This window comes from Falco biarmicus, chromosome 5 (genome assembly GCF_023638135.1).
Source record: "Falco biarmicus isolate bFalBia1 chromosome 5, bFalBia1.pri, whole genome shotgun sequence".
NCBI lineage: Eukaryota > Metazoa > Chordata > Aves > Falconiformes > Falconidae > Falco > Falco biarmicus.
Genome location: NC_079292.1, coordinates 60,919,101 through 60,938,080, shown reverse-complemented (window position 1 = coordinate 60,938,080; position 18,980 = coordinate 60,919,101). Strand labels below are relative to the sequence as shown.

General features: G+C 40.0%; 1 protein-coding gene across 2 annotated transcripts in view; it reads left to right on the top strand.

The window, feature by feature from the left end:
* Positions 1-1,906: 1,906 nt before the first annotated feature.
* POLR3B (RNA polymerase III subunit B) overlaps positions 1,907-18,980 on the top strand; it is an 82,014-nt gene continuing 64,940 nt past the window's right edge. Inside the window, exons 1-9 of one of the 2 annotated variants that reach the window (XM_056339124.1) lie at positions 1,907-2,055; positions 3,365-3,397; positions 5,781-5,837; positions 5,923-5,987; positions 6,486-6,561; positions 9,669-9,769; positions 13,305-13,396; positions 14,615-14,732; positions 15,751-15,859. In XM_056339124.1, coding sequence (XP_056195099.1) covers positions 1,984-2,055; positions 3,365-3,397; positions 5,781-5,837; positions 5,923-5,987; positions 6,486-6,561; positions 9,669-9,769; positions 13,305-13,396; positions 14,615-14,732; positions 15,751-15,859 — 723 coding nt within the window. In that variant the 5' untranslated portion in view covers positions 1,907-1,983. The remainder of the gene's footprint in view (positions 2,056-3,364; positions 3,398-5,780; positions 5,838-5,922; positions 5,988-6,485; positions 6,562-9,668; positions 9,770-13,304; positions 13,397-14,614; positions 14,733-15,750; positions 15,860-18,980) is intronic. The other variant, XM_056339122.1, reaches the window with a different exon arrangement.

Genomic DNA, 18,980 nt, shown 5'->3' with positions numbered 1-18,980 from the left:
TTAAATTTTGGGTTTATTTCTCGTTATCCTACTCTGATTTGATTGGCAATAAATTAAATTTATTTCCCCCCGTGTTGAGTCTGTTTTGCCCATAGTAGTAATGGCTGAGTGATCTCTCCCTGCACTTACTTTGACCCACAAGCCTTTAATTTTATTTTCTCTCCCCTGTCCAGCTGAGGAGGGGAGTGGTAGAGCAGTTTTGGTGGGACCTGGAGTCCAGCCAGGGTCAACCCACCACAGGGGTAATTTATTTAAAATTAATTTTAATATTGCTTTAAATTCAATTTAATAGATCCAGATCTCAGGACTGGAAGATGTTGCAGGGGGAGGGCTATGCCTGATCTCCAGAGTGGTGAGCAGCAATAGAGAAAGAAGAGCAAGTAAATTGTTCGCTGTCTTTTTGGCTGCAAAAACAAGAAGCATCAGAGAAAAGTACTCAGTTTAAAACTACTGAACTGTTTTATTCCCAACAATGTGTAGATAAGCTGTGGAACATCTTGCCCAGAATCTGGCACTATTAAAAATTTTTTTGTTGCAGGAGAATTGGACAACATGTAGCCAATGGCTGTTCTTTTTCCCCTTCTATGATTTTTAATTAAAGGTGACTGATGGCTTCATATTGCTCTCTTTTTAGTAGCATTATGCAGATTAAGTCTGCACAATTCAGTTGGTCTTAAAGTGTTAGCTGTATTGCATGTGCCTGGGTCAAATGTGCTGAGAATATGCTGAAAACATGATGTGGCTTGGAATTCTAGTATTTCTAAAATGACTGCCACTTGGTCATGCCAGGATTTTGATCTTTTGTAATCCCTGATTTTTTTTTTTATCCCTCTGTGAACAATTTACCCCCAAAGTTACACTCAAGAATACCTAAAAAGCATAGTGCTGAATTTTCAAATCTGTAAAATCAGAAAAATTTGCTTCTAATAAAACTTTTTCCTTTTTTTTTTTTTTGACAGTTATGCAGTAGGAACAAACATTTTGGAATAAACTTACGGCTGAAAGCTTGTGCTATCTGATAGAGCTTAGGTTTCCTGTAAGCGATAAAAAAAATCACAAAGAACTGACTCCAATAGGTGCTTGGTTTGGAAAGGGAAAAAACTCTTAATCCTCTAACTACCACTGTTAATTTATTAAACTTTTCTATTGTGGAAGTAATGATGATTTCTGATTACATACTAACCACAGCTAACAGACCAGGCTGCAGGGTAACGGGGTCATCGGACTGAAATAGCTGCTTGGCGAGCATGTAGTTAGTTAGATGGAAGTCCATGTGGGATGCAATAGGAATTAAATGTATTAAACAAATGCTCCATGCTGACTGCCTGCTTTATGCAGTAAACTGTATGGAAATGGCCTGAAATGTTGCTACTCTTTATGTTTAATGTTGGCTTTTGTGTCCAGGATGTCTGGACCCCAGACCAAACTATTCATGAAGAATCTGAGTGAGTGCAGATGTGTGTGTCCAAGTGCTATTTTTACACTCTGCTTCTAAAATGTACTTAGAAATTATTACATATGAACTGGCAAAAACTTACCATCACAGGAATTTGCAAAGATCAGTAATGTTTCTTTTTTATCTTGAACTGGAGGTGGTGAGTAGTCCCCTCTGTCAGTGGGATTCTGGTGTCTGTAGCAGCAGCAGCAGAGGTGGCAACTGGCCAGAGGCGGGAAGGCCGCAAACGGTGGAAGGTATCAAAGTCCCCTACGAGGGGCGAGGGTATTGGGAGGCGGCGGGCTTAGCAAAGCCCTCGGCCCCCTTCGTGCACGCGTGTGTGTGTGTCTGTGCGTGTCTGTCTGTGTCTATCTGTGTGTCTGTCCGTGTCTCTGTGTGCGTGTCTTTGTGTGTCTGTTCACTCCTTCCGGCCCTCCGTGGGCCCAGAACCTTCGGGCGCGGCGCGGCGCGCCGGGAGGACGCGTTTGGCTGCTGCACCTCCGGTCCCTCGCCGCCAGCCTCCGCTGTGCCGTCCCTGTCGGGCTAGGATGGAGGCGCTGGCCACGGAGCTGGGGGCCCTGACCCCGGAGCAAGCGGCGGCTCCTGTGAATACGGTGGAGGTTAGCGGCGGGCACCGGCCGACCGGCCGGCGGGGAAGGGGCGGCAGGCGTCGGGCCGGGCCGGAGGAGGCTGGGCTGGGGGTGAGGTGAGGGGAAGGCGCCCACCTCCCCGCGCGCATGCGCAGAGCCCCCAGCTGTCTGCACAGGTGGCCGGGGGGCTGCAGCGCCCGCGCGGCGGCTGTGGCGCGGGGCGGCTGGCTCGCGCTGCCCGTGCCGCACGAGGCCGGGCCCGCTGGGGTGCCGTCTCGGTGCCCGGAGTTTGCCGGGGCTGAGCCCTGCGGGCGAGAGCCGAGAGGCCTCAGCCCTCCCCGGCGGTTCCGGGGCAGTTGCCTCGTGTGGGGAGGGGGAGGAGGCGGGGGCGGTGTCAGGTCCCCGTGGCTGGACCGCGCTTCTTGTGAGGAAAGAGCTCGTCGGGAGCGGAGCCCGGGAGCCCCGGTGTGCTGCCTGAGGTGCTGTGCGTGCTCCTGCACCGTGAGGGACAGCGCTACACCACAGCTGCAGCACTGCCACGTACGGCTAAATGTGAATGCCAAACCAGAATTGTGAGGTGCCGATGTGCTGTGAACATTATAGTATACGCTTTTTCTGGAGCGACCTGGTGCAGCCTTGTTTTGTGCTGTCTGGGCCTCGCCTTTGCCCTCGACCCGTTTCATCCCAAATCTGTGGGCGGTTCCCGATGCCACTGAGGAGGAGGAAGTGGGGCTGATGTAAGGTGATGTGCCCTGTCATCATCAAAGAATGAATGGGGAAACGTTTGTAGGAATCTTGGTGTGCTTACATTTGTCAATACTTTGTTTAGATAGTTTTGCTGAATCTGCCACCGTTTGAGCGCTGGTAGGTTTTACGGAGACACATGTCTGCAAGTGCTACTCCCAGGACTGATGTATTTTGTAAAGTAAAAGTTGTAGCAAGTCTTTCCTTTCTAGGAATATAATTTACAGTGTTAACAGCACAAAAAAAAAGTTAGTTCTTCTTAAATGAGGACATGGTAGTAACGAATTTTCTAAGAAATACATATTCTCACATAAATTGCTTTTAGAAAAGACAATGCCGTGTTGTGTACTGAGAAAGTATTGCATAGCACATATGGCTTACTACGATGATCCAGTTCATCTCCCTATTTTGTTTTTACTCATCTAGGTTGGCTTTGGACAGTTGTTTGTTTTTTTTTTCCCCTAGATAGAGCTCAGTTTAAATAATGTTACTGTTTAAAAATAATAATTAAGAAAAACGAAACAAAAAAAGCTCTAGCATCGTAGATGTTTGGTCACTCTTTGGAAGGATATTTCACACTGTTTTTTGTTTTCAGGAAAAATGGCGACTTCTTCCAGCGTTTCTAAAGGTTAGTGTTATGCACTCATTTCGTGGCATGAATATTTTGTCTTCTTTCTAAATTCATGTGCCCCTCTTCTAGCTTTGGCTGTTTCCCAGAATACCTGTCCTTACCTTCTGTGTGGATTTTGCAATTATTTTTTTTTCATTCCATGCAATTATGGATAAACTTATTACATAGATTGATTTTTTATTTATTTACAGATTAATTTGTGGAGGTATCTTTTTTAGAAGTTTGCATTTTTGTGTGGGTGTTCGCAATGAGCAATGTATATATGTAATGTTTCCAGATTTTTTTACTCTTTTACTGGCACACATAGACCATATTCATGGTCTTTATATAAAACTGTGGTATTAGGTTTGTTGTGTTTGTCACAGGATGTGTATAACTACAAATCTGGATTCTGCAGAGGCTTGAATATATGTATGTCTTCCCTCATGAAGTCAGAGCTTGATTGAACTCAAAGATTACTAGTGTCTTAATGTCAGTGCTACTCGTATAGTATGGAATTAGTTGAATAGCACATTTCTATATAAAATGCCATTGGATGTAATAACAGGACTAAAACAGCTGGAAGTGAGGAAGGAGAAAGGCAGTAATGAAAATTGTATCATAAAGATGGCTGGTAAAGTCTGTGATGTGCTTAGGTACCTTCAGGGAATTGCAGTCACCTCTGCGCCCGTCATCTGTCTGGAAACGTTGCCCACTTCAGCAAGGTGGTCTCACTTCGTCATTCCTTTCCTTCCCAGTTTCAATACCTGCACTTCTCTTTTTGTTGCACCCTTGAGTGTTTGATTGTGGTAGGAAAACTAAGTTCAAGTGTCAGTTATGGGTTGTGTATGTTTTCACTTGGTTCGGGCCTGTGAGGATGCTTCAGGGCCCTAATGAATCTGGTTTCTGTGTCTCTCCCAGCAACCATGTGAACTTCCATCATGAGCTTGAGCTAGTGACATTGTCTGAATTCCTGAGACTCTGAGAAAGGGAGGGCTGCTGATTGTGAGGTGCAGTTTGCCATGTGCTTTATACCAAGTGTATCCATCCCACATTATTTCCAGCCAGTGAGCCCTTTACTCTGGGGCTGCTGGTGGTGGTTGGCCTTTCTGTGCGTGTCGGTTTATTCATGCCAGCAGTGATACAGTTATATAAAGCTAATGTTGTGCATTACAGTTTCTGTGGTGGAGTTTTCTTTCAGTAATGCTGTTCATATCGCCTCATAAAAAAAATGGAAGGAATACGAGCCTGATTTCTAGGCACTAATAAATTAATAATATTTTCTTGCCTATGTCATATGATGTGCAATGTTTTTGTAAATTAGGGAAACTTTTGATCTGGAGTCATTCCTCCTTTGTCTTAACCCCCAGAGGCTTCACTGGGCAGCTGGATTTGTCATTCTAAGCTTCCTATTTCTTTCTAATAATTTCAGAATTAGCTGTTGCCTATCATGTGAACTATGTAAATATGTGTTTTCTGTATGAAGTTTGTAACATGTTAGTTGTCATAAGGTGTTTCAAAGATTAAAGCCCTCTGAGCATCTAAGCATGTGTCTCAGTATCAGCTAACACTCTTTCCTTTTCAAGGAAATCTTGCACTGTGGTTAGGATAGTTACACCTTTTATTTCTGCAAATGCAGATCTATTAACAAAATGAATGCTTCTCTTAGTATTCTTTCAAGCCAAAATATTTTTTTTCTTTAATCCCTGATCGTTTTACTTAGTATCACCCCCCTTCTTTTGATTGCTGTAAAGGCCTTAAACTTAAATCTTTGAAATACACTGTATCAACTCATTACCTGGGGAAATGGGTACTGTTTATTATGTGTGATACTACCCCTGGGCATGTTCTCGCTCTTCCTGCCTACAGATGGAACTCAGATTTCTTAGGCGTGTCCTGCCCTCCTGTGACTTTCCTTGCTTGCTAACTTCTGTTTTTCACACCCTCCTTTTCTTCCATCTCCCCTGTCTCATTGGCCCTCCCTCTCATTCTTCTTTATGCCACCTGCTCTTGTTGGGTTGCAGACAACTTCTTGACCCAAGCAGCACACATAGTCATAATTGTACTATAAATGATTAAAATTATTTCAGAATAACAGCAAACTGATAAAATACTTTGACTTGCAATGGCTCTTGTTTGTTTTATATGACTGTCAAAATTTATTGGGTGTTTATACAGTGACTAAATTACTTTTCTGACTCAAAGAACGATGACAGCTCTGGTGTAAACCTGGAAATGTACATTGTAGAACCAGACCAATCATCCAGGCACTTCTCAGAACTTTGTCAACTGAAAGAATTTAGCACAGATCCAAAACTACTTATAAATGCTTCTATCTTCTGCCTTATATGATTAATGTTATTGAAGCTAATTTTGTTTGCTGCATGTGTGTATTTTCCAGGTGAAAGGACTTGTGAAGCAACACATAGACTCATTCAACTATTTCATCAATGTAGAGGTATGCTTTCTTGGTGGAAAGAGAGTGGCTCTTAGTACTCAGAAAAGGCACATGATTCTGTTGGTTTTTTTTTTTTGCCCTCCAGATAAAGAAAATCATGAAGGCCAATGAAAAAGTTACAAGTGATGCTGACCCAATGTGGTACTTGAAGTAAGCATGAAATGATTTCCGTATCAGTAGTAGTGTGCGTACTATCTCAGGGGTTTGTTATTGGCTATAAAGTATTTATAGGCACTTGTGTAGGTATAAATCAAGAGAGCATTTTCCATAACTTATCTCTTACTTGGAGCATTGAAAGATGGGAGGATTTAAAGAATAATCGTGTGAAGCAGACTTAATAGTCAGCTGTTAACAATACCTTATGTCAGCATTCTTCTGTAATTTAGTCTTTTTGGATGACAGATGGGAGTTTCTTTCTGCCTGTTTGCAAAGGTAACCTGGGGTTTATTGCATGTGTAGTTTAAATTTTAACTAACTAGAACACAGCTCAAATACAATGACTTAGTTTGGGAAAAATGATTGCTCATTATTAATCAACCTACGTTCAGCAAAGTAACTTCATTTTTCAGTATATGTAGGATTCTGCTTCTTTCAGGTCACCTAAAAATATTTGGCTCATTGCTCATTATGGAACCGTTTGCATTACAGGTACCTCAATATCTATGTTGGGACTCCAGATGTGGAAGAAAGCTTCAATGTGACACGACCTGTATCACCTCATGAGGTATTAATGTTTGCATCTGTCTTGTTTGTTTGGTCTTGGAAATGCCTTGGCTATTAACTGCATATAACTTTTTAATTAATTTTTTTTTCCTGACTTGCAAATAACTAGTCAGTGTTTCATGGTGCTGTATTTGAGTGGGTTTCCATGAAACTAATGAAAAGTACTTCTCTTGTGTAATCTTGTGGCTCTCCTTATGACAGAGCTGAAGTCCTCACACTACAGTGTAGTGTTTTTTGATGTTTTTATTAACTTCTTTTTAATATTAACCTTGCTACTCTCTGCACCCTGGGTCACTTCAGTCTCCCCTTCCCTCACAGTCATCTTTGGGAACATCTCTCTGATTTTTTGCTCACAGTTTTTAAGTCTGAGTCGGAGACTAAAAATGGAAACTTTGAGCAGAAATAGATGGAAGTTGATAAAATTACAGGAAACTTCAGAAGAACATTAGCCTTATGGGGAGTATATTTAACTACTTTGCACTGCTGTAAGCATATAGGTTGACAAATGGATTGTGTGCTTCTGCAATAAAGATGCCTGTTGGAGAACAAGTGCTTCTCTGACTGAAATCAGTCTGTTGCTTTTGGCAGGATATAAGTTAGCTTCTATACATATAAGAATATGTATAAGAAATGCATAAATTAAGATGAGATTTGAACCTTTTAGGATCGTTTCCAGGACTCTATAGCCATACAGTTCCCTTCAGAGATTGCTCAGAAACAAAGTCTTCCTCTCCTGCTGCTGTGCTTTGAGATTTATACCACTGCAGCAGAGGTACTGACAACCACTTCTGGCCTCAGAACAGGAACTGAGCTTGAAACTTGCACTCATTTACCTACATACAGCCTGCTGTCAATGTAATAAGTCAATTCATATATCAGATGTTTTTTTCCGTGCTATATACCCTTGATACTTGGATTGTTGGTTGTTTTCCATGTTGTGTATGTGGCACGCTTTAGACTCTTACCGTGAAATACATTCTGTGCTTTGGAGAAATTCTGTAAAAACAAGCCATCTAGTGGCTGCCTCGTGTGTATAGCCACACCTGTTTCCAGCGACCTGACTAACTCCTTTAGTTTGATGGAAAGATTTTAAGTAAGGCCAATAACTCAGCCATCAACAGTTCAATTAGATGTAATACGGCCCAGCTCACGCATTTTATAAATGTGTAGTTAACATTAAATCAGTATATATTGAATGTGCACAAAATGCAACATGATTTTATTTTTCTTTCATATGAATGACATTGCATGCAAAAAATTTTGTGGCCAATAACTCATATGCAAGAATCCAGATATTAAAATGCTTGCTTACTTTAAAAGTAAAGTGACTGTATGTGCAGAAGAGGAAAAAATAAATGTTTCCTAGAGAATGTTGACCTTGAATTTAGAATAACCTATTCTTGCATCTCAGATATAGCCTTACTGATCCTTAACGCTAGTGCATCATTTCTCAGTTTTTTTCCATGTGTTACACACACGTGAAGGCCATAGTTATTTTCTTAAATAGTGTGCTAATAATGTCAAACCAGGGATGTGATTTAAAAAAACAAACCAGAAAGATTGGATACTCATGAGTATGTCATTACATTTCTCTGTTAGAGGCTTATGAAGTTCCTTCCCAAAGACACCTAAAATGATCAGGTTTTCATAAGGGGCTGAGTACATTGCCTATCTTCAACTAAATTTGGGAGGGTTTATGTCCTTGCTTTCCTCAAAGATCCACTCATGCCTGTCTTTTACCTCTAGGCATCTAATGTAAGGGGAGTTACCTGAAGGAAGGTGATACAAAAATACAAGTGCTGGCCTATTAGACTGTGTAATTCTTATTTTATATCTGTGTCTTGCATGGACAGAGCATGCAAAAAGAATCTCAAAGCCTTTTTTCACCCAAGTTATATTAATGAAGCTATCTGAGACTCCTTCTCACACAGTTCTTACGGGAGTTTCAAGAACTATTCACACAGATGAATTTAAAGTAATTAGAAAATGGAAATGTTCTCAAGTTACTTTTATATTCGATAAAGATGCTTGGAGCACAATGGGACCTAGTTTCCTACAAATCACAGCTTGAAAACTGCTGGTGCACATCAGTATTTTATTACTAGAGAAGTAGTTTACTTCTTAATATGAAGAGAAGGAACATTCAGTTTGCAAAGATTCTTGAGGCATGTTTTTCCCATACAGTTGCATCTTTAATACACAGCACAATCTTTATTGCATTTATTAATGTATAGTCGATACACTGAAAGACTATAGAACCATAAATGTACAAGTCTGAATACTGATAAACGTATAATCCTGGAGCTCAAGGGTATTGAATACTCGGAGAGATCACAAATGACCTGCTGTGAGTTGCTCTGTTGTATTCAGCAAATGCAATAAACCTTGGCTTGCATGACAATACACAATACCTTAAGGGCTAGCTGCAGAGTCATAGAGAGAGATTGGAGATAGCAAACCAGAAAGCTCAGGTTAGAAATGGTTGAGCCTTGAGCTATATAATGTCCTAGATATGTATATCCTGCTTCTCTTGCCATGTGAGGGATTCGCAAACAAATTCTGGGAATCCTTACAGGAAGTGATACTGTAGTGAGCCTTCTGTAAGTCATCTTTAGAAAACAGTACCGTACAGTGAGATCTGCTCATTCTGTTAATGAGGTAGTGCAGTGTCTCTCTTAATCTCGTGTGATTCCTTTCTGTCAAACTTCTTATGACAGCAGTACTCTTCAGCTGTTTTGAGTCTTCATACAGAAATGTCCCTAAGCTGAGCGCTGCTCTCAGAGGCTATGGTGTAGTATGGTCTGTGTGTCAGCTCTGCTGATTAGGCCTGCTTGTTTAATTAAACAGTTTAGAAGTTATGCTCTGCAGTGCTATCCTCTGAAGATCTGCTGGCTGCTCTTGAAACATCACAGTAATTGTATTTGGGGTTTTTTTGGTTTTATTTTAAGCAGGAGACTCTGTGACACATAGTCCAGGTACCATTAAGAGCTTGGTCAAGCTTTGTTTTGCATGATTTCTTTGTGAGGACTTACAGGTGACAGGGATAACACAGGATATTTTCAGAGAGAGTCTTCAGCTTGTAAGCCAACGTGACTGTTCTCCTTTTAGTGCCGCCTGAGAGACATGACTTACTCTGCCCCGATTACAGTGGACATTGAATATACACGAGGTAGCCAGAGGATCATACGCAATGCATTACCCATTGGCAGGTAAGATGTCGTGTTTGGAAGAGTTTTTACTGCAAAATAAATGTAGGCTGACCTTACCTCCTTGTTAAAAGAAACAGTGAGCAGGCAAATCTTGAAAAGCTGTACAGGATGTGGTTGTTATGTTCTGTAATAAGATCTTGTTTTGCAAAAGCTTCTGGAAATTTGTCTTTCCAAAGAAGGATGGATATAAGGATGGATGTTGTCTGTGCTTGTACTGATACAAAACCAAAGAGGGAAATACAGGAGAGAATACTCAAGCTTCAGGTTGTGTTATTGCAAAATGAAAATAAGTCATATTTGCTTTGTAGGCAAATTACCCACTCTTTCACACATAATATGTGGATATACATCTGTGGAAGTTGGATGGTAAAACCAGTAAAGCAAGCATGGGTTCTTTTGTATGAGGTTAAGCTCTCCTTTAAAATTGATTTGGTTTAGAGCCAAGGCTGAGCTTTGTGGGTAAGTGTTGAGGATTTTTTTACTGGTTTTGTTTTTCTAAAGCCTGTCAAATTACTTGAGGTTATTAGTATTGTGAAGGACATCTGATTTCTTAAAGAAAAAAATAATGTGCCTTTTGGAGAAAAACAAGCTCTTAACCATACCAAAAAGGCAAAATTCCTGACAGTGCTAGCATTTATTGAAAGCAAAATTGCATTTGAAAGGCAATAAAGGTGTCTGTCTTTTGTAGACAGAGTTTCTTAAAGACAAATGCTGCTGACTTTAAAGGTCAGTGCCTTACAGAGATTGTTTACTGTGTGACTATGCATCTTACCAAAGTTGGAATACTGGCAGGAAAGAGAAAATAGATATTTAAGGAGCTACACTTCTTGCAGTGAAATTTTAAGCTGTCATATAAAAAGATACACTTCAGCTCTGTCAATAGAACATGATAAATGAAACTTCTGTAGCTGTAGTCAGTTTATTGCTCTAAGTAACTTTTTAAGAAAAGTTTTTAAAAGACCATCTAAATTTGAGTCCTTTGAATTATTTTACAGTGTGTGCTGTAGGCAAAGAAAAACGTTAATGTGTGTTTTTACCAAAATGGTTAGCAATTTGTATACAAAAGACAGTACTTTAAAGGGTAAGTTATAGCTAAGAGAAGCACAACAAAAACTAGTTAGTTGTCTACATCTCTCTGTATAAAAAAAAAAACAAACCAAAAAAAGATGGACTGAAGAAGACTTGTAAAGCCTCCATAATATACTGAAAAAGACTAAATTACTGCACAGCACTAGTGTGTTGCATCTTTGCATCTTACATTAAGGCCTGTTCCTGTAAATTCCTCTTTTTCCTATGAAGTAAGGTCATGGCAGAAAAAGCACTCTTCATTAAGAAATGAAGTTCTGTCATCTGACTGGTTTTAAGGGCATACATGCAGAAAATATTTTTGCTGTTAAAAGCTTAATATCCGGTTATTATTTCCATGGGGAATAATTTTCCTCCTCTATCCCTAGTATTATGCTGGGTTCTTTTTGTTGGGTGAGTATATACAATGTTCTTGTTTGATATGTAGTTCAGACTGGGACAGCAGAGCTGTATGTTCTTTCATCTCTTATTTCTGTTGTTTGGCAGAGTAACTGATAACCTATGTGTGTTAGAAACAAAAAAAAACCAGGGCAATGTCTTTTTGTCTTTAAAAAGGAAAATTTCCTTTGAATGCTTCATAGCATTCCAAATTTATGCACAGAAATTCAATAACTTTATTTTCCCTTTTTTTTATTTTCTTCCCGTTCTTCAGATAATTAAAAAATCAGATTCTGTCCTCAAAAGGAGAATGAGTTACTGTATATAATGTCTAACATTAATTGCAAAATATTTTATTGTTCACCAGTGAAATAAAGAATACATGCTTGGTGAAATCTGTTTCACTGGAGTTTTCAGTTTTGGCATTTACATACTCCATTTTGAGCTTTCTTTTGCCAATTGGTTACTGTTTCTGATATAAATAGCCAATGCATTAGGCTTATTGTGTGTGTGATACAAGATTATCATATGAAGCTTCTTATCTCTAGGAAACACTTTCTCAATGAGATGACTGAAGCAAGTAGATTATCTGTATAGAGCACTGTAGTGACAAGGTAGCTTTTTATTCTCTTCAAAAATAAAGAATTTTGAGTTCCTCAGTTTTCTTTTAAGATAAAAGAATATAAAAATGGTCAAGAAATTCAAATAATTGATAAAATTTGCATACAAGAAAGGTAACTTCGTTAGCAAAAGCTTCCTACTGTTAATTTGTGTTGGAATAATTCTGAATTAAGTATCTCTGAGGTTGCAAATAGTTCCGTAGTAGAAATCATAGATAAATTTTGTCAAAATATGTCTTAGCAAACACCTGGCACATAGGTCTTACAAAGACTGTGCACCAAGGAGTGAAATTCTGTAAGCTGGACCAAAAGTCCACTTTTTTGTAGAAGAGACTAAAGGGCTTGGAGTTCTTTTGGTAGTTGTAGTGATAAGCTGTTTTCATCTTGTGCAAAATGCAGCTTTTTCTTTGGAAGTGAAATATGTTTTCTTTCAAAAGTTTTAATGAAAAATCTGAGAGTGGGAAGCTATGTTATGAAGCTGACTGTAGAAGTCCACTTTTAAATAATAACTGCAAAATCATTGTTGGTTAGTTGTTGAATAAGCCTAGTTGAATTCCTAGTAAGACTGCAATGTAAACACAAAACCAAATGAATGTGAACACTGCATTTCATCACAGGGTGACAGAGTAATTCAGGTTGGAAGAGACTTCAGGAGGTCTCTAGTACAACCTCCAGCTCAAAATGGGGTCAGCTGTCTTTATCCTGTTAGGTCTTGAAGACCTCCATACATGGAGACTGCCCAGCTTCTCCATGCACTTTATTCCACTACTTGAATGTCTTCATGGTGAAGAAATTTTGCCTCCAACCAGTCTGTGCCTCTTTAGTTTATCTGCTTTTTTTCCCTCCCTAAGCATAGAATTTGTATTTAATTTCTTGGAATAATTTTCCACCACTTCATGTTGCTTCACAAAATGCTTGCTGCAGGCTTCTGTGCTAAGACACTAGAGAAATCAAGAGCTACTACTGGGGAAACTTCATGCCTGGGTTATGTGTTAGAGGCACTGTCTATCTGCAGCCGTAAGGTGTCATTGTGATGTGGGAAATCAGGTCTGAACTAGCTTTTCCTAATTAAAACTGGTAACTGTGGATCTGCAATGGTGTGGTCTTCAGTGCAGACTGTACTGTTTTTGGGGACCAGGAGTCTTTCCACTAGTAGTCATTGGTCTTCGTGACTGTGCTTGTCCTGGATGCCTGTAGTAGCTGCATAAAGATTGAGTAGGAAGTCTACAGTTTCTGTCAGTAGGTGTGCAGTTTCAGGTCTGTTTTCAAACTACATGTTCAATGAAAAAAGGTGGGATTAAAGGAAAAGCCCATTGTTCGTTGCTTGCATGTGTTCTAATTACCTTAAATGTGTTTTCTTCGGTTTCTTCAGCATGGGTTTTGTTCTGAACTTGGCTATTCATATTTTTCTATCTGAATCTAAAGTAAAAGTGTAACTGCTTTTCTTGCAGAATGCCTATAATGCTGCGTAGCTCCAATTGCGTTCTTACCGGGAAAACTCCAGCAGAATTTGCCAAACTTAACGAATGTCCTTTAGATCCAGGTACATTTGCACTCATGCTCTTTCTTTCCCATCTTTACTTTTAATTTTAAATGTTTTTTAGCAAAGAAATACCCCATTGGTATGTTTCCTGCCACTTTGAAGTTGCTGTGGGAACTTCTCAAGTGTATGCTTGTAACTAAAAGAACTTGGCAGGCTTTTGAAAGTAGTAAGAAATGGTGACAGCATGGAATATTTGTATTTGCAGAGGAGTTTTCAACCACAAAAAAAATAGACCAAAATTTTGAGAAAGTTGAAGAGTGTATATATAGTATTGTACAGTGATGTGTTACATGGGAACAAAGGTGGAGTTTGTTCATGAAAATGAAGTGAATCAGGGGAGAGTGAAGTATAATGGCGTCCTTCAGGAACTCTCACTTGCTGCCCTTTTAAAAGTAAGAATAAAGTGTTACATATTAATATTTGAAATGTAGAGAGGAGATGAAGGATTATAACAAGCAACTTCTTTGGGTTTTATCTGCTGCTTTTGAAGCGTGCGCTGGACATGTACCGTGCTTGCTTGTGATGGCAAGGTACGGTGACATGTGCTGTGCTGGAGGCATTAATAGATAGCTACAGTCTAAGAGAGGAATCTGACATGGCTCATATGCAGATTCCTTAGATTGCCTTAGATACAACAAGGGCATTAAAATGCATTTTAAAAAGTAATGCAAAAGAAATTTCTCCCCAGAGTGCCAGAGAGAGCAATTGTTAATTATGGAAGACTTTCTCTTTCTTTGTTACCAGGCATCTGAAATGGCTGGTTCTTTTTTGATATTTATATTTATATTATATATTATATATTATAATTTATAATATGCTTTTCTGGCAAGCAATTTTTTTACCTAATTTGTAGAACTAATAATTCTATAACATCTTTTAATAAGTATGGTTACCTTACAGGTTTGTGGGTTTTGTACAGCTTTTACAGGTTTTGGTCTGCCTGTGGGTTCTTTCTGTTGAAATCCTTCCCAGATAAAGTGTTAGATCTCAAATACTATGTGTGAGCTTAGCAAAATTTCTGTTTAGTCTAGTGGAATGTTCTCATAGTTATGACAGGTTCCACACAGGGTTTGCTCTTTACTCTTATAAGGGAGAATTTACTCTTCTGTTTTGTCCTTTGTGTACATACTGTTTACTTTCTAATAATTTATATTTAAATTAATATTGAAGAAGGTGCAAAGGTACTGACATGCAAAATCTTTCTTTTCTATTTAATAGGTGGCTATTTCATTGTTAAAGGTGTAGAGAAAGTAATTCTTATTCAAGAGCAGTTATCTAAAAACAGAATAATTGTGGAAGCTGATAGAAAGGGCACAGTTGGCGCTTCTGTTACCAGGTATGGTAAACACCTATAATTACATAAAAGAGATAAAATCAAAGCTTTAGAAGGTCATAGTTGTAGTTGTAGGAGCTGTGTAGTTTTTCTTCCTAGTATAGTTTAATGGGAAAAAGCTGTAGACATTCAATGTCCCTGTCTTGCTACTGTCATTTTGTATGCTAAAATATCAATTCCATGATCAGTTAGTACAGTATTCCCACAAAAATAAATCGAAGTTGCTCATATGCTTCAGGGTTCATCTCAGACTAGGAAAAGCAAGATCTAATTTTTAACATAAAGCTGCACTTCCTAACCAATGGTATTTGGTCTCATTTTGCAGCAAGTAACATGAAGTTACTGCAGTACAAATTGGATGTAACCTTTTGTCTAAGTCAAACTGGTGTGAAAGCTTTTAAAGGCAATTGAGAAGGAAACAAAAATCTATGTTTTTGTAGTACAGGAATTACTGAAAATGGCAAGGTAGTCTAAATTTGGACCTTCCTCTTTGACTAAGTTTTATTTGTATTTGTTTGCCTTTTTGTTTTTAAGCTGCCTGCTGGTATAATGTGCTTGTCACTATTCAGTGGGAGGGCTGTTTTTTCTTCCCCAGAAGTCTCATGCGTCTCTCTCCTAGCTACTTTACTGTTCCTCAGTAAGCCTAGATGAGGTTAAACATACAATACAAAATACTGTTATCTCGTTACTGCTGTTGCCACAGTATTTGTGTGCAGTTTGACCTTGCTGGTTACATCCAAGTTGATGATAAAAGCATGCAAAGATGATTTTGAGAAGTACAGGCTTCTGTTTGCTTAAGTTGAATATTGACCTTCCCCATCACAGGTGATAACACCCTATTACCTTGGAGTTATGGGGTGATGTCTGGCTGTTTTAATACAATTTTTAAGAGGAGAAAGTGGGATTAATTCAGCTGCAAGACTGCTCAAGCTTGAGAAGTTTTTTTTATACAGAAGGTTCTTGGAGTGTCAGTGCAATCTTTCTGTTGGACATAATATTTCATTTTTTTTTTTAACTTCAGCTCCACTCATGAGAAGAAGAGCAGAACAAATATGGTTGTGAAACAAGGAAGATTTTACCTGAGGCACAACACTCTCTCAGAAGATATTCCCATTGCTATCATATTTAAGGTAATCAGCTGTTGGTTTGAAGAAAAAGAAAAAAAGCTATGCTGTAGCTCAAGAAGGAAGGTTGGTGGCAGCACCTCTCAGAATTTAATATGTATAGAAGGACTTGGCAGGACTTAGAGAGTGTTAGCTTTTTTTCCCCTGGGAAGTCATCTTTATTGTACAGCAAAAAGAAAAAGTGCTGCATTTGTCTGCAAGGAGAACATTGCTGTGCCAAGACAAATGCCTGCCACCCCTTACTGCTTTGTAAGGTCCCTCTGCACTGCTCTCTGTGCTCCTGTTGCTACAGAAAGTCAGGTTTTTGGTTTCTTTTGTTGTGAGCTATGTAGCAAACTTGTGTTAAGGGTCTTCATTTCTGGGTTTGCCCCGCTCCCCTGCCCCCACCTCAAACTTTTGGACTGCAAAGTCGCTCAACACCCTGTGTTTCAGGTCTGGGGACATGACAGCCATGAGCTCCTTATACATGACTTCCAGTCATAACTGTAAACAACACTGATAGCCTCCGGGGAAGGCTTGCAATTCTTAGACCTATTGCTAAATCCTTTAAGATTACTAGAGTGGCTTGCATTTTTTGGCACTTTAATTCCTTCCCTTGTGAATGAGCTCTGCCTCAGTCAGAATGCTTCGGAATCTCTGAATCCCTGCTTGGGTCAGGAACACTCACTAGTATCTTAAGTGCGGTGACTGCCTGGGCAGGCATCGCAGCTTTGAAGAGATCCCTGGTGGGGCTGACAAAGGGCCGTGAGAGACATCCACCCCTGATTCTGGGCAAGAATTGAGAAGTATTTGTCCTGCCAGCTAAGCTGGTGACGGTGTCATGCCTTGGACCTCATAGCTTGTGAAACTGCCAGAACTGCTTTCTTTTGCCCTCTGCTCCTCTCTTTGATTTTAATTCACTCAAGGGTGCACACAACTAAAGGCATAATGATGACTTTTCCCTAGCTGCCCGACAGGACTGGGAGCAGGCTGGTAGCCCATCTGTCTGTGGTATTGAACACGTGGGCTACAGCCAGTGAAGGTGATGAGTGGACATGCACTGCAGGGCTGCCAGAGAAGACAGCAGAGCATGGCCAGGCTTTTAGGCTAGGATCTGTCCTCCCAGCTGCTCCCTCCTGTCCTGTAGGCTTCACTGCTGCCGGTGGGTTTGCAGCCTGGTGCCCTGTGCGTGCAGAAGGAAATTGGGCGGCAGTCCTGGAGGCACTTTTCACAGGGAGGGTGGCTTAGGGCACAGAAATGCCTCTGACTGTATCTAGCAAGTAAATCCTCCATCTCCCTTTACCGTCTTCACTGTAATGGTTAACGCAGCACACAGGAGGTTTGGGAGCGTAGTAGTCACTTGAGGAAATAAACTGCCAGCAGAGGGCAGCACTCGCTCACAGCATCCAAACGGGTTCTGCCAGCAGCGCTGATCTGCTGGTGTCGGCAAGTACGGGGTTTTCTGTATTACCACAGCATTTTGGCTGATGTAGAGTTTTAAGAATCGGTTTTCTTATAGCGAGTGCTTTGGGTTTGGTACTAGAAAATAGTTTAATAATTGGATTTAGACTTGAGAAACAAATGTCTGTTGTCTCTGATTAAGCTAATCTCTTCAAGTAGCTGGAAGTGATCATCTGGTTTTAGTGACCAGTGTTAAAGGAGGTTGAGAAATTATTTGTGTTGAGAAATGCACATAAAAGTGTCAGGATTCAGTTCACAACTTTTCTGTTGCAGGAAAGTGTTAATGTGGCTCTTAATCCATTTGCTCAGAGTACCAAACAGCTGGATTCCACCTTCACTTACAGAATTTTATTACATTTTGTCACCCCCTGCTGGTACAGATAAATACCTGCTCACAGAAGAGTAACTGCTCAGGGTTATTAAGTCTTTGGAGGTGGTTGTTTGGGTTCTTTTTAAGCAGCATTGTACGACTATTTGATCACCTTCTGACAATGCTTGCTGTAATTATCCTCCTGTCTATATGTATCTTTTATATTCCAGATGATGTGGCATATTTTTTTATTTATTTATTGAATAAGGGGTTACAGTTTTTAGAAGCTGCTTTCTGTAGTGCTTTAACCCAGTTACAAACTAGCTGCACCCGCTTTTAGCTATTCTGAATGTTCCATTCTTGACCGGCACTTATCTGTACTTGTGAGTGATCATTTTCGTTACCTTTCCTTTAATAACATGTGAACTTCAGGGTTCTTCTGTTCACTTTTGATGAGTCTCCAGCTGGGAACTAAAAATGCCAGAGAATCTTTTCAATGGATTATCAGGCAGGCACCGGCCTCTGATCTTTCCTGCTTTCTTGGGCATTGCTGTAATGCAGTATTACTTTATTGTATTTAACTACTAGAAGCAAGCTTGCAAATGCTGTAGCCCTGGAAAATCCCTAACTTAGGAATCTCCATGTAGCGTCAGCTCTCTCACATGGCAGTTATACGTAGGAGATTTGTTGGAAAAGCAAGGAGAATAATTCCTTTCTGCTGTCACCCAAGCCTTGGGCATGGAGCATGGGTCTTCCTTGTTACTAGTAAGTGTTCTGCTTCTTGTAATTTAGAGATACACATCTGCAAGGGGCAAAGTTAAGCTGTACAGACAATCTAAGGTCTGAAGTTGTGGTTGCTTTTGCATCCTTAACTTTTACTGTAGCAACTGCTTGTAGAATTTCCAACTGAAAAATAACCAGAGAAGGCAATGACAAAAATCTATTGCTGTGCAGTTTTTCCCAGACCAGTATCCAGCTGCAACCAAGTTCCACAAACCTCTGTGTTTTGACTAAGAAAATGACTGTAATTGGTAGAGGACTGCTATCCAGTTTAAGGGCCAGCTAGAGGGGAGGTTTTGTCAGGAGCTGAGAATCAGCGGGAGAAGGTTGGGCAGTTTTGGATCGTCTTCTAGTCCCAATAGCTTTAAATGGCCCAGTGTTCCTGCACATGACTTAAGATGTAGGTTAGGTACAGAAAATCATTGTAACTTCATAGAAAAGAAAGCAAATATTGGAGATCTGTGATCTAATGTGGATTTAAAGGTACTGCAACTGTAAAGTGCAGGTATACTAATATTGCTTAAACATCTTTGTCAAAATCAAGGGCTATGAAGTAGGGAGTGTTACAAACACCACCCGCTGACACAGCTGAGGGCT